General features: G+C 36.3%; 1 protein-coding gene across 1 annotated transcript in view; it reads right to left on the bottom strand.

Moving 5' to 3' along the window:
* The window catches only part of appa (amyloid beta (A4) precursor protein a), a 49,562-nt gene that overhangs the window by 8,957 nt on the left and 26,206 nt on the right, over positions 1 to 14,399 (bottom strand). Inside the window, exons 3-12 of the mRNA XM_081361852.1 lie at positions 13,803 to 13,932; positions 13,490 to 13,602; positions 12,870 to 13,066; positions 11,010 to 11,242; positions 9,793 to 9,960; positions 6,441 to 6,574; positions 5,751 to 5,825; positions 3,254 to 3,412; positions 2,940 to 3,068; positions 1,610 to 1,709 (exon numbers count right to left, since the gene is read on the bottom strand). Of these exons, the coding sequence (XP_081217978.1) occupies positions 1,610 to 1,709; positions 2,940 to 3,068; positions 3,254 to 3,412; positions 5,751 to 5,825; positions 6,441 to 6,574; positions 9,793 to 9,960; positions 11,010 to 11,242; positions 12,870 to 13,066; positions 13,490 to 13,602; positions 13,803 to 13,932 (1,438 nt within the window). The remainder of the gene's footprint in view (positions 1 to 1,609; positions 1,710 to 2,939; positions 3,069 to 3,253; positions 3,413 to 5,750; positions 5,826 to 6,440; positions 6,575 to 9,792; positions 9,961 to 11,009; positions 11,243 to 12,869; positions 13,067 to 13,489; positions 13,603 to 13,802; positions 13,933 to 14,399) is intronic.

Genomic DNA, 14,399 nt, shown 5'->3' with positions numbered 1-14,399 from the left:
CACACACACACACACACACACGTTTACTTAGCTATCTAAATGGGGGACATTCAATACACATATTTTCATATATGTGACCCTGGACCACAAAATCAGTCACATGGGTCAATTTTGTGAAATTGAGATTTAAACATCACATGAACGCTGAATAATTAAGTTTTCCATTGATGTATGGTTTGTTAGGACAGGACAATATTTGGCTGAGATACAACTATTGTAAATCTGGAATCTGAGGCAAAAAAATCGAAACATTGAGAAAATCTCCTTTAAAGTTGTTCATTTATGTTGGCGATTGTGCTGCATTCACTCACAGAAATACATGTTTTATATATTTACAGTAGAAAATTTACATAATATCTTCATGGAACATGATCTTTACTGAATATCCTAATGATTTTTGGCATAAAAGAAAAATCGATATTTTTGACCCATACAATGTATTGTTGGCTATTGCCACAGATATACCCGTGCGACTCGAGACTGGTGACGTGATCCAGGGTCACACATATATATGATATAATTTACAAATAATAGCACATACAACTTTTAAAGCTGTTCCACAATGATTTGTTATGGTTTACATAATTAAATATTTAAAACATAAAATGTTCATTTAAAAAAAAAAAAAAAATTAGTTAAACTTAAAGGCATGTTTTGACAATGATAAAGAATGAGGAGAGAGAGAGATAGATAGACAGACAGAGAGAGAGAGAGATAGATAGAGATAGAGAGATAGAGAGATAGAAATAGAGATAGAGAGAGAGATAGAGAGAGAGATAGATAGACAGACAGAGAGAGAGAGATAGATAGAGATAGAGAGATAGAAATAGAGATAGAGAGAGAGAGAGAGAGAGAGAGATGATGATGATGATGATGATGATGATGATGATTGATGACGATACGACAGGATTACAGAGGAAACGACAGGCTTATCAGAGCTTTAATTACAGACACACTTGATGACAGACGAGCTGCTGCCGAACGCAGGAACGAAGCCAGAAGCCAGAGAGCAAACGAACAGATGGAGCGGTGACGCACGAGACACAAATACACACCAGTGGACGAGCAACACGTGAGATCAGACCCAGTACCACATCTGACTCCATCATTACACTCAAATATAGTCCATCATTATATCTGACCCTGGATCACGTCACCAGTCTCGAGTCGCACGGGTATATCTGTGGCAATAGCCGACAATACATTGTACGGCTCATAATTATAGATTTTTCTTTTATGCCAAAAATCATTAGGATATTAAGATCATGTTCCATGACGATATTTAGTAAATTTCCTACCGTAAATATATAAAACATTTATTTTTGTGAGTGAATGCAGCACAATCGCCAACATAAATGAACAACTTTAAAGGAGATTTTCTCAATGTTTCGATTTTTTTGCACCCTCAGATTCCAGATTTACAATAGTTGTATCTCAGCCAAATATTGTCCTATCCTAACAAACCACACATCAATGGAAAGCTTATTTATTGATGATGTATAAATCTCAATTTCCAAAAAGTGACCCATGTGACTGGTTTTGTGGTCCAGGGTCACATATGGTTTGTCATCATCTCTTTCCTGAACACACAGTCTCGTCACAAACTCACCGACTTGGTCCTGGATATCCTCAGCGACTCCCGGCACCTTGTACAGGAGCCCGAGAGACTGGTTCATTCGCTCCTCGATCACACGCAGATGGGTCAGCACCTGAGGTCAAAGGTCAGAGGTCAGTGGGTCACTGAGCTTTTAATCCGCTTCAATCCTGAAGGATCTTCAAAGATCCAGCAAACTCACGGTTAGCTCATCTTCACAATCAGCAAAACCTAGTAAACTAGATGCACTGCAGAAAATGCTTTTCTTACTTAGTATTTTTGTCTTGTTTCCAGTCCAAATATCTAAGAATTCTTAAATTAAGATGCATTTACTGGATGCGTAAAATGACATAAGATGTTATGCCCTGTTTTCCAGGGGAATTAATCAAAATTAAGTGAGTTAATGCTTAAAAAAAAGGAAAATTATATGTCAATGGGGTAAGAAAATAATTTTTAGATAATTTTGGCAGATAATTTTGCTTGTTTTAAGCAAAAACTCACTTCATTTTAATTTATTTCCCCTGAAAACAAGACTTAACATCTTATGTAATTTGACTACTTTAGTAAATGCATCTTGATTTAAGAAATGTTTGATATTTCGACTGGAAACAAGACAAAAATACTAAGTAAGAAAAGCATTTTTTGCAGTGTGCTGTCTACGGCCTTCATAGGGAACATGTGACTGATTTGAAACGCTCTACATCAGTCAGTAAACTCACAATTCATTCCAATAGAGAGTGACGAATAGTTTTGAAGTTTATAATATAATGATGTGGTAAACCAGCTTTAAATTCAGTTCAATTATTAAATTAAATTAAACGGTGTGAAGAATGGATTAATAAATAATGTAACATTTATCATTGTTAGTTAATATGCATTAACTAATTGGACCCAGGGTTATTATCGTTAACTAAAAACATTTCTGTAAACTGAAATAAAGCTGAAATGAAATAAAACTAAATGAAAATGAGAAGCACTAAAATTATTAACTGGAAATAAATTGAAATAAAATAAAAAAGAAACCTAAATAAATACTATTTAAAAAAAAAAAAAATGACAAAAGCACTTAAAACAACTAAAAATAAAATTCACATCAAAAATAAAAATATAAAAATAAAAGCTAATTCAAAATGTGAATAATACTAAAATAAAAATTCATATGAACCATGATGGGAGCTTATTGTAAAGTGTTAACTTCACATTTACACGTCAAGCGCAATAGTTCAACATTGTTATGAGGATTTTTTTATTTATTATTTTCATAAAACATACTGTAAAAGCACAAGGACGCTGCCAGTCAATAATGTGCTGTTTTAGCAGGTTATTATCAGTGATACACTCGTACCTGCGGCCGGATCTGCGCGGCTTTCTTCGGGTCGACCATGCGCACGTGTTCGAAGTGTTTGAGTGTGTGTTGTCGGTCTTTCTGCTCGGCGCGCACGTACTTCTTCAGCAGACTGAACACATGCCGAGGCTGCAGGACACACAACAGCAAACACTCAGGACAACAGATATCAGTTTTGATATTTTTCATCAGCAAACTCTCTCAACATTCAGAACTGTCACAAAACTGCGACGTGTGTAAAAGCATCATGTGAGGCGTGTGTTAGAGCACACGCGTGTATGTGTGCATCATGTGGGGTGTGTGTGAGTGTGTACCCGGGGCGGGTCGCTCTGCAGGGAGGACAGGTAGCTCTCGAGAGCCAGCCGGCGCCGGTCGTTCAGAAGCGCCTCCACGCGAGCCATGTGTGTCTCCACCAGTTGCTGGCGCTCACCGGCCGCCTCCTGCTCCAGCGCCTCCACCTTCTCCTGGAAGCGCTGCGGGGACACCAGCAATCAGGCAAAGACTCATGGGAAATCAAACAATAGAGTGCAACAGCGATCGCCCCCTTTTTCAGCGGCATTGGTTCCGGAAGTGCTTTTTCCAAGCTTATTTTATTTCATTTTGATAATATTTTAAATGCAATTTTTTGGGAGATTTTTTGTTATTTTTAATTTTATTTACCTTTAAATGACAGCATTGTAGAGGAGAGAGAGAGATTTCCAGCGGTGTGTGTGTGATGACAGGGAGCAGACAGAGATCGCAGATCGGTGGGAGGATTTACAACAACAACTTTTGTTGAATTTACGCAAAATCTACAATTTTTGGGATATTTTTTTTTATTTTTAATTTTATTTACCTTTAAATGACTAGATTTGATCAATACATAATAAATAAATAGTAATTTAAGGCGAGACACTACAGGTGAATAGGGTAAAATGTTTAACTAGCACTTATCACCATGAAACTTTCCCAGTTGATTACTTACATTAAGATGAGAAAAAAATGTAATACAAGTTTTCTGTAATTTAATGTTTAAATATGCAAATTAGGCAATTTCTAATTAAATATGCGCTATTTTGCATATATTTTAAAAAATGAAATCTGAGTATTGGATAAAGCCAGGTTAAAAATTATTTTTTTCCATTGTGTTCACATATTAGATGGGGAAAAAATTACAGAGGGATTTATGGATATCTACTTTTATTATCCTGTAAATCAGAAAACACTGTCAATATCCTTAAAAAATTATTTTCGCCATGTTTTTAGGAATAAAATGTATAAATCAGGCTAGGAATAATATATTTACAAATCCCTCTGTAAATGTCTTCATAATATAACTAGGTACAAGACTGGAGAGTTTGGTGTATATCGGTGCGACTGAAGTGGAGATTTCAGAGAGAAAAGTCATTTTGAGAAAACGGGCTTTAAAGATTTATCATCAGCCAATGAGATTGCGCATTCAGCCCTTTTACTTTCGCGATTGGTTGCTGATAAAAAGGAAATGACCATATTTGGATGCGACAGCATTGTACAGGAGAGAGAGAGATTTCCAGCGGTGTGTGTGATGACAGGGAGCAGACAGAGATCGAGGAGCGGTGGGAGGATTTACAACAACAACTTTTGTTGAATTTACGCAAAATCTACAATTTTTGGGATATTTTTTGTTATTTTTAATTTTATTTACCTTTAAATGACTAGATTTGATCAATACATAATAAATAAATAGTAATTTAAGGCGAGACACTACAGGTGAATAGGGTAAAATGTTTAACTAGCACTTATCACCATGAAACTTTCCCAGTTGATTACTTACATTAAGATGAGAAAAAAATGTAATACAAGTTTTCTGTAATTTAATGTTTAAATATGCAAATTAGGCAATTTCTAATTAAATATGCGCAATTTTGCATTTATTTTAAAAAATGAAATCTGAGTATTGGATAAAGCCAGGTTAAAAATTATTTTTTTCCATTGTGTTCACATATTAGATGGGGAAAAAATTACAGAGGGATTTATGGATATCTACTTTTATTATCCTGTAAATCAGAAAACACTGTCAATATCCTTAAAAAATTATTTTCGCCATGTTTTTAGGAATAAAATGTATAAATCAGGCTAGGAATAATATATTTACAAATCCCTCTGTAAATGTCTTCATAATATAACTAGGTACAAGACTGGAGAGTTTGGTGTATATCGGTGCGACTGAAGTGGAGATTTCAGAGAGAAAAGTCATTTTGAGAAAACGGGCTTTAAAGATTTATCATCAGCCAATGAGATTGCGCATTCAGCCCTTTTACTTTCGCGATTGGTTGCTGATAAAAAGGAAATGACCATATTTGGATGCGACAGCATTGTACAGGAGAGAGAGAGATTTCCAGCGGTGTGTGTGATGACAGGGAGCAGACAGAGATCGAGGAGCGGTGGGAGGATTTACAACAACAACTTTTGTTGAATTTACGCAAAATCTACAATTTTTGGGATATTTTTTGTTATTTTTAATTTTATTTACCTTTAAATGACTAGATTTGATCAATACATAATAAATAAATAGTAATTTAAGCACATTAAATTCAAAATAACCCACAATTTCATTAACTCGCAGTTTTTCACCAGAAATTCCTGCTGTTAAACAATAATTTTCAGACTCAAGCTTTAATAATGTGGGCTGAGGGCTTCAACAGAAGCAAATACCATCGACTGACAAACTTTAACTACAAGTTATTGTTAAAAATCAATTCCCCTATGGAGAAAATGAACGGAGTTCCTTCTACGAGGAAGGGCCTCATGGGAAATTCCCATGTAGAGTTCCCGGTAAAGGACTGAACTGACCTGGATCACGGCCTTCTTGTCGTTGCGCGGTAAACTCTTCGCCTGTCTCTCGGCCTCTTCCCATTCCCTCATCACCTACAGAACAAGATCACACGGCAATCAGCACTTTATCCTCCATCACGTCACATCAAACCTCATATTTCTATAGAAACAGCTTCAAAAACTCATTCACAAAAATATAGTAAGGTAGATTTGTTAATGGTTTTGAAAGAAGTCACAAAGTCTGGGTGTATTTGATCAAAAATACAGTAAAATAGGGAAATATTATTGTAATTTAAAGCAGATGTTATAAATATATTTATAGTAAAGTGTCATATATTCCTGTGATCAAAGCTGAATTTTCAGCATCATTACTCCAGTCTTCAGTGTCACATGATCCTTCAGAAATCACTCTAATATGATAATTTGAAGCATTTATGATTATTATCAGTGTTGAACACAGTTCGTATTTTTGTGGAAACTGTGATACATTTTATTTTTCATGATTCTTTGATAAATAGTAAGTTCAAAAGAACAGCATTTATTTGAAATAGAATCTTTTGTGACAATTTAAATCTCTTTCCGGTCACTTTTGATGATATAGAAAGCTCAAACAGCAAATAGAATCTTTTGTAACATTCTAAATGTCACTTTTGATCAATTTAATGCGTTCTCGCCGAACGAAAGCATGAGTTTGTCTGCGTGTCGAACCTGAGACATGCGCTCGCGGTGTTTGGCCTCCAGGCTCTCCTTGGCCTTCAGGAAGTGAGCGTGTTCGTTCTCGTCGGCCGGCGTCTCCAGGTATCGGTCCACGGCGTCGGGAGGACTGGAGGAGGGAGTCGGCACTGCGGATCCCACAGAGACACAACACATCAGAAGAGGCTGGGAACGGAAGATCTCACGTCCTCACACAGCTCGGAAGTTCAGAACTACAACTTTATTGTTTTAAAAAATAAATTGCCATCATGTTTTGTCATTTTAAAATGATGGTAATTACAACGTGGCGTGAACGCAGCTTAAACCAGGGTTTTGACCATTTAACTCCTAATTACACATTTCACATTTGCAATTTAGTGCATTCAAAAAATATTAACTTTTAGAGTAAAGAACGGTAAGATCTCACCGCCTCATAGAGCTCGTAATTACAACTTGTAGAGATGCACGATATATCGGCCATCACATCGGTATCGGCCGATGTACAGTAGTCAACATTTGAAGTGGATCAAAACCTTTCATCAAAGTTATACGTGAATTTTGATGAAATTTGTTGATCCATTTCCAATGTTGACTACTGCATGTTCATTTTATTGTTATCGGTCTGATAAGAAATATATTACAGCCGATAAATAATGTGTTATTTCCTTCAGCTGAGACACTTCAAATTTTCAACTTGATGGTTTTGAATTGCTTGAAATATGATTCGAATCACTTCAAAAAAGGAAAATACAGTATAAAATTCAGTATAAAATACAAATATATATAATGTCTGTCATATCGGCTTCATAAAATTATAATGAGAACATTAAATTTGTGTTTTGGACATGGCTTTTAATGGTGAAACTTTTGTTTTTATAATCAGGCTTTTAAAAATGACATAAAAATTTGGATTTAGATTTATCGGCCAATATATCGGTTTTCACATATAAAGAATTATCGGTTATCGGTATCGGCAAAAATGTCCATATCGGTGCATCATAGTACAAGTTGTTGATAGTACATCAACAACTAGTAAGCTGGGAATTTTCGATTTTGACATCACATGTTGCCATCTTGAAATTACAGTAAATGTGACGTGGTGAACTAAGCTTAAACCAGGGCTAAAACGGTTAGAAGAGAGTTTGACCATTTTATTCCTGTTTAATCTGTAGCCAGGCAATATAACACACAAGAAACTGCAACCTTGAGCAGAACATTCTGGATGATTTGTGCCAAATGATTGTGTTTAAGTTACAGATAATCTCTGTATGATGTCTGGTTATTTATACACTATAAAATAGAGCTGATGCAAATTATTCATATCTCAAACCAGCAACAGGATCCAACATGAAATGGCTTGACAAGCACAATTTTCTCTCTTGTTGATGCCTTACTTACCATATCAAAGGACTTGATTGAAAGCATGACTTGAACGACACTTACTAAAGTCTAAACAGCCTTTGACAGATAAAGTCAAGAAGAGGGAAGCGAGGAAGCTCAAGGTTTGTAGTGAAGACATTGACGATATTATGCATGCAAATGTAAAACACACACACACTTCAGTTTTACAAAAATACCACAAGATTAGTTGAAGAATTACAGGAGAGAATTTCAGAGAGAAGATCCGAGTTAATCAGCAGCCAACGCACACACACACACACACACAGCCGTGAGAAACTGACAGTCAGTGCAGATCAGCAAGAGTCTCAAAATGAAGGAATAATTCATTCACTCGTCGTCATGTCCTTCCAAACCCGTACGACTTACTTTCTTCGGTGAAACACAAAAAATGATGTTTAGCAGGATTCTCACGCTGATCAGTGACTATCAAACTCCAAAACTGACACAAAAATCACCATAAATGCATCATAACCCTTGTGAAAAAGAAGTACACTTAGCAGAATATTTATTATGGAAATAATAGACTTGTACTTCATGTACTGAACAAACAATGGACAATACTTCTGGAGTTCATTTAATCTCAGATTTTTCCTTTCAGATTTTTTAAACTCAAAGGTTGTAACTAGTTAATGCATCATGAACTAACATGAACATTTATAAATGATGTAAAAATATACTTATCTCATGTCAGTTAATGCATTATCTAATGACAACAACAAATGAGGCTGTTTTGAAAAGTGTCACCACTAAAATACACTATTGAAACTGTAATATAACTAATTACACATTTCAAATGATACATTTGCAATTTAGTGCATTTAAAAAAAAATAAAAAAAAAATGATACACTGCATTTAAGATAATCAAGTACTTTATAGTTAGTCGACACATCAAGTGTACTTATTTAAAGCACGGCAAAAAATGATTTTTACATAATGATCTGAATGTATTTTAAAAGTTAAAATTTGACATTATTACAACGTGCACTTATGAAAGATTACTCTCTTAAGTGGCCTTTTATTTCGGTAATATCTGCAAGAATAGCCTTAATATATTATATAATATACTTAAGATTACTATACTATCTGAAGTACACATTTAATGCAATTAAGTGCACTTCTTTTTTCATAATACAACCACAGAAGACCTGAAATATGGTGCATGCATCAGGACCAGGGGTTTTCAACCTTTTATCGATCCATACTAACATTTAAAAAGGCAGCTATAAATTTGTATGTATAAAAAACAATGAATACTGTGACAAATAAATATTATAAATATGTGTAAAATATTATCTGGAAAATATTTAGTTTATTTTTTCTACTTAGTATAGTATTGTATGGTTTTATGTTTTTTTTTTTAATCTAAATTTTATTATTTCATTATTTCTTTTTTAATTTAGCCTTTGTAATTAATTCGAATTCATTTGTACTACATTTTTATTTTTATCAATTTTTATTATTTATTTATTTATCTTTTACATTGTTTTTTTCCCAGACCCACGATCCATACTAACATTTAAAAAGGCAGCTATACATTTTTATGTATAAAGAACCAATTTATACTGTGTTTTTTTTTTTTTTTTTTAATGTGTGAAATATTATTTGGAAAATATTTAGCTTATTTTTTTCTACTCACTATGGTATTATGTTTATTAATTATTTGTTTATTTTAATCTAAATTGTATTATTTAATTATTTAGCCTTTTTAATTCATTTAAACAGTGATTTGTATTTGTATTTATTTTTAACTGTTTTCCCCCAGACCCCACTTTGAAAACCCCTGTTTATGATACTCATATGGAGCTTTCTGACGGCTCCTGATCGCTGTCTGCTTCCATTATGATTAACAGCATCTGGCCAAACGTCTCCTGTTGTGTTTCTCTGAAGAAAGCCAGAGGTTTGATGGGCACGAGTGTGAGTGAATGAGTGTTAGTGGCACGCGTGTCGGTTCTGTCGGTGACTTACACACACTGCTGCAGACAGACTGACAGTATTCCTCCGACTCAAAGTTATTGCGGTTCCCTCCGCAGCCACCGTAGATGAAGGGCGCGCACCGGCCCTCCTCGCGCACAAAATACCAGCGCGGCAACATGGCCCTGCAGGGGCCCGTCTCTGCACTCGCAAAACACACCTCTGACGGGACACACACACACACACGCAGACACGCATGAAGAGCAGCGTCTGATGACATGAGAACTAGTGGTCGACCGATATAGCGATATTTGGCATTTTTTTCTGCATCTGTTTGACTGATGTGACTTTTATTTTGAAATCGTTGTGAATGGCAGTGCCTGAGTGTCCGAGCGTCTGCATGTAGTGTTTTTTACTTTAAAACGTTCTAGAGTCAAATCCAAAAATAAACAAATTATGAATAATTCATAAAAATAAACTATCTGAATATTTTTATGTGGGACTTTTATTTTGAAAGCATTGTGAATGTTAAGTCCCATCCTTCATCTTTTCATTTAATATCTTTTCTTACTTGGAGAAAAAAAAAATCACATTATGGTGTTTGTTACTTTAAAATGGTCTAAAGTCAAATCCAATAATAAACAAATTATTAATAATTCATAAAAATAAACAAGATTATATATCTGAATATTTTTGTGAGACTTTTATTTTGAAAGCATTGTGAATGGCAGCGCCTGAGTGGCAAATCCAACCTTGTCTTAATTTGTAAAAATATGATTATCATGGTTAAATTGTTTACTTGCTTTTTATTTGTGTACTTAACTATCAATTTATTTGTGAAAAATAATATAATCGGATTTAAAAATAAAGTTGCAATGTAAAATATAAATCTGATGAATATTTTTTCTAATTCATTTTCAACTTAATTACTAATTTAGTAAATATTTCGTAAAATTAAATTCAATTGTAGTAATTGTTATGCATGTGTTTTCAATATTTTTTGCCTGTTTACTGATAGCTCTCACATTTTTTCGTAATCATCAAATTAGGAATCATTCGAAAGCTTAAAACACTCAAAATTCATCCCGTTTTCAAACTTTTTTGCACTTTAATTTTTAAGTACTTTCATTTGTTCAATAATCTGAGTGGATCTCAGGTCTGCATTTATGAGTCACATCTGTGCATCTGCCATCAAAAAATAAATAAATTGATATACTGTATATCGTTCGACCACTAGTGAGAACAGCGCGTGATTGGACGCTCTCGCTCACCTCGCACCACCTCCTCCACAGACTCGGTCGTGGTGGTCGTGGTGGTCGTCATGGCAACGCTGGTGCTCTGGCCGTTGTCACGGCGCTCGTCGATGACCTCATCATCTTCGTCCTCCTTCTCGTCTTCATCTCCGTCTCCATCCTCGTCGTTGTCCACAGCCTCGCCCTCTTCCTCGTCCGGATCCTCGTCATCCTCCACCACAGCGGCTTCAGCGTCTGCGTCTCGAGTCATGCTGCAGGAAAACACCGTCAGTGCTAATGCCACCTTTTACACACAGACTGAACACAATGAAGCATTGCTTGGTGATTGGTTGAGCTAAACTGGTATTATCTAATTGTGTAGTTAAATTTAACAGCTGACAGATATTCAACATAATTCATGTGTGAGACAGTCTAACAGAAGGACGGACAAAACCTTTGAGATGAAACTGAACTCACAAATAAGTCTAAAACTGAACAATCATTTTCAGAAATGGTACCAACCACAAGCATGTGAACTCTTTGAATGTGATTCACTTATTTTAGACAAACTGTCGATGCATATAAGTACAATGATATTTAAAGCAACATGACTTGGCTACCTTAATTAGAGCCCATATTTCTCTGAAGCAATGCATGCCATTTTTATGTTTTAAATATTTAATTATGTAAATCATAACAAATCATTTTGGAATAGCTTTATTTGTAAATTATATCATATATATATGTGACCCTGGATCACGTCACCAGTCTCAAGTCGCACGGAGATATTTGTATAACAATACATTATATGGGTCTAAATGATCCATTTTTCTTTTATGCCAAAAATCATTAGGATATTCAGTAAAGATCATGTTCCATGAAGATATTATGTAAATTTCCTACCGTAAATATATAAAACATTTTTCTGTGAGTGAATGCAGCACAATCGCCAACATAAATGAACAACTTTAAAGGAGATTTTCTCAATGTTTCGATTTTTTTGCACCCTCAGATTCCAGATTTATTAATAATTGTATCTCGACCAAATATTGTCCTACCCTAAAAAAATCAATTGGACACTTATTTATTCAGCTTTCAGATGATGCATAAATCTCAATTTCAAAGATTCCCAGGTCACATATATTCCCAATATATTTTAGGATTTCTTTTCGGGAACAAGTAAAACACCCTGGACGTCCTGGAGGAGTGAGGAGTGAGCTGTACCTGTTCCTATTGTTCGTTTCTCTGCGTCTATTGCTTTACCGTGAGCTTCGGGGGGGTACAGCTATTTCGGCTGGTGACGTCACTCTCCAGTTCATATAGGCTTACACACACGAGAACCACTAATCTATAGGCGAAATTCCCTGAATATTAGTGCAGATTCCCTCTTGTTAGTTAAGACATTAAGAATGAAACTGCACAAAATGATCAATCTTGCTAATCTCGCGCTAAACATAAAGCCCGCCTACTTTCATTTGATTGGTCATCTCAAACATTCTGACATTGACGAGCAGTGACAGACCAATGAGACTCAGATGAACCCACACACACACACACCCTGTCCTCTGTTTCTGACGTGCGCTCTGCTCGTATTGAAATCGAAATTGTATTTCATTAGATTATTTCCTGAATTGTTAGTATGTGATGGTTATATAGCCATACATAATATACATAAATATATATGCATTTATATATTTAAATGCATACAAGTTTGGAAAGGCTAACATTATATTGTATTAAATTTTTTTCAGTACCCCCCCAAACTATTATTTTCATCCCTTTTGGGAGGGTCCAAGTCCCCCCCCCAAATACCGCCCCGTAATTCGCACTATGTTTGTTAGTCGCTTTGGATAAAAGCTTCTGCTAAATGACTAAATGTGCTGGAGGAGTGAGCTGTACCTGTTCTCGCTGTAATCGGCCTCGGCTCCTCCCCACCACACGTCAGAATCATCCTCCTCCTCCTCCTCCTTCATCACTGCGCTGTCAGACTCCTTCTCCACCGGGCAACAGACGAACTCAACGCCCCGGAAACGGTCGATCCCGCACGGCAACAGCATCCCATAATCATGCAGATTCATGCTGCGGTCGCCACACGACTGCGGAGAGACGGACTCACACTCCAGAAACTGACCACAACTTTACCAGCTTAACACGAACAAACACTTCTACAGCACTTACTCATCTCAGGTCATCTCAACATCTACTAACACATTTGTGCAAATTAATTATTTAAAAATCATTCAATGTGATTTTCTGCATTTTTGTTTTAGATTCCGTCTCTCACAGTTGAAGAGTAGCTATGATACAAATTACAGACCTCTACATGCTTTATATATGTGGATATATATGAACAAAATAATGTGTGTGTGTGTGTGTTGTGTTGTGTGTGTGTGTGTGTGTTCTGACCTCTTTGACGACGGTGTGCCAGTGTAAGTGACTCTCACACATGTCCATGCGCTCCTGGTGCAGGTGTGTGTGTGTGTGTGTGTGTGTGTGTGTGTGTGTGTGTGTTCTCTGACCTCTTTGGCGACGGTGTGCCAGTGTAAGTGACTCTCACACATGTCCATGCGCTCCTGGTGCAGGAACTTGCACTTATCAGGAACCAGCAGAGCGTCGCTCACGAACTCGCCCACTGACGGAGAGAGAGAAACACACAGGTTGAGCACAGAGAGACAGAGAGGAGTGTGTTGGAAAACTCAAACTCCCAGCAAGCAATAGCCGTCATTTCACTGTCCAGGTTAACTATAGACCTGATATAGTGTGGGCGAACTCACTCACTCAGTCACTCACTGACTCACTCTCACACACACACACACACACACACACACTCACCCAGGCATCGGTAGGGCACCACGATGTGCATGTGACTGCGGCACTGCTTGCGGCCCTTCTTACACCAGTCCCAGATACTGACCGGCTGATTGGCCTCCACCACATTCGTGATCTGAAGCTCCGGATACACCTGAACATGACACACACACACACACACACACACTCACACTTAATGATGCATTACACTCCTAGGGTCTCTAGTGACCCTATACACTTTTTACAAAAAGAAAATGCTTTTTTTCTTGTTATATTGTTTATAATGAATAGTTTGAGGATTAATAAGAAGGCTGAGGATGTCTAACTGTATAAAAAAATGGGTAGAGAATGACGTCCCGGTCATACACACACACACACACACACACACACACACACACACACACACACAGGGCCGTAGCTAGAGGATTCGGGGCCCCCTGAAAAAATATTGATGTGAGCCTCCACCAATATCATATACTGTACAATAGATGAGCATGGAGGCCCACATATAACAGAAGAAGGGGATGTTGTTGTAAAACCTTTATTTTAAAAGTTAAATTTACTGTACATAAAAAATACAACTAATGAAAAAAACAATTAATTAATTATTCTGCTGGTTCC

The sequence above is a fragment of the Scardinius erythrophthalmus genome, assembly GCF_964197995.2.
Source record: "Scardinius erythrophthalmus genome assembly, chromosome: 3".
Lineage (NCBI taxonomy): Eukaryota > Metazoa > Chordata > Actinopteri > Cypriniformes > Leuciscidae > Scardinius > Scardinius erythrophthalmus.
The sequence above is the reverse complement of the archived record's forward strand: the minus strand, read 5'-3'. Positions and strand labels throughout refer to the sequence as shown.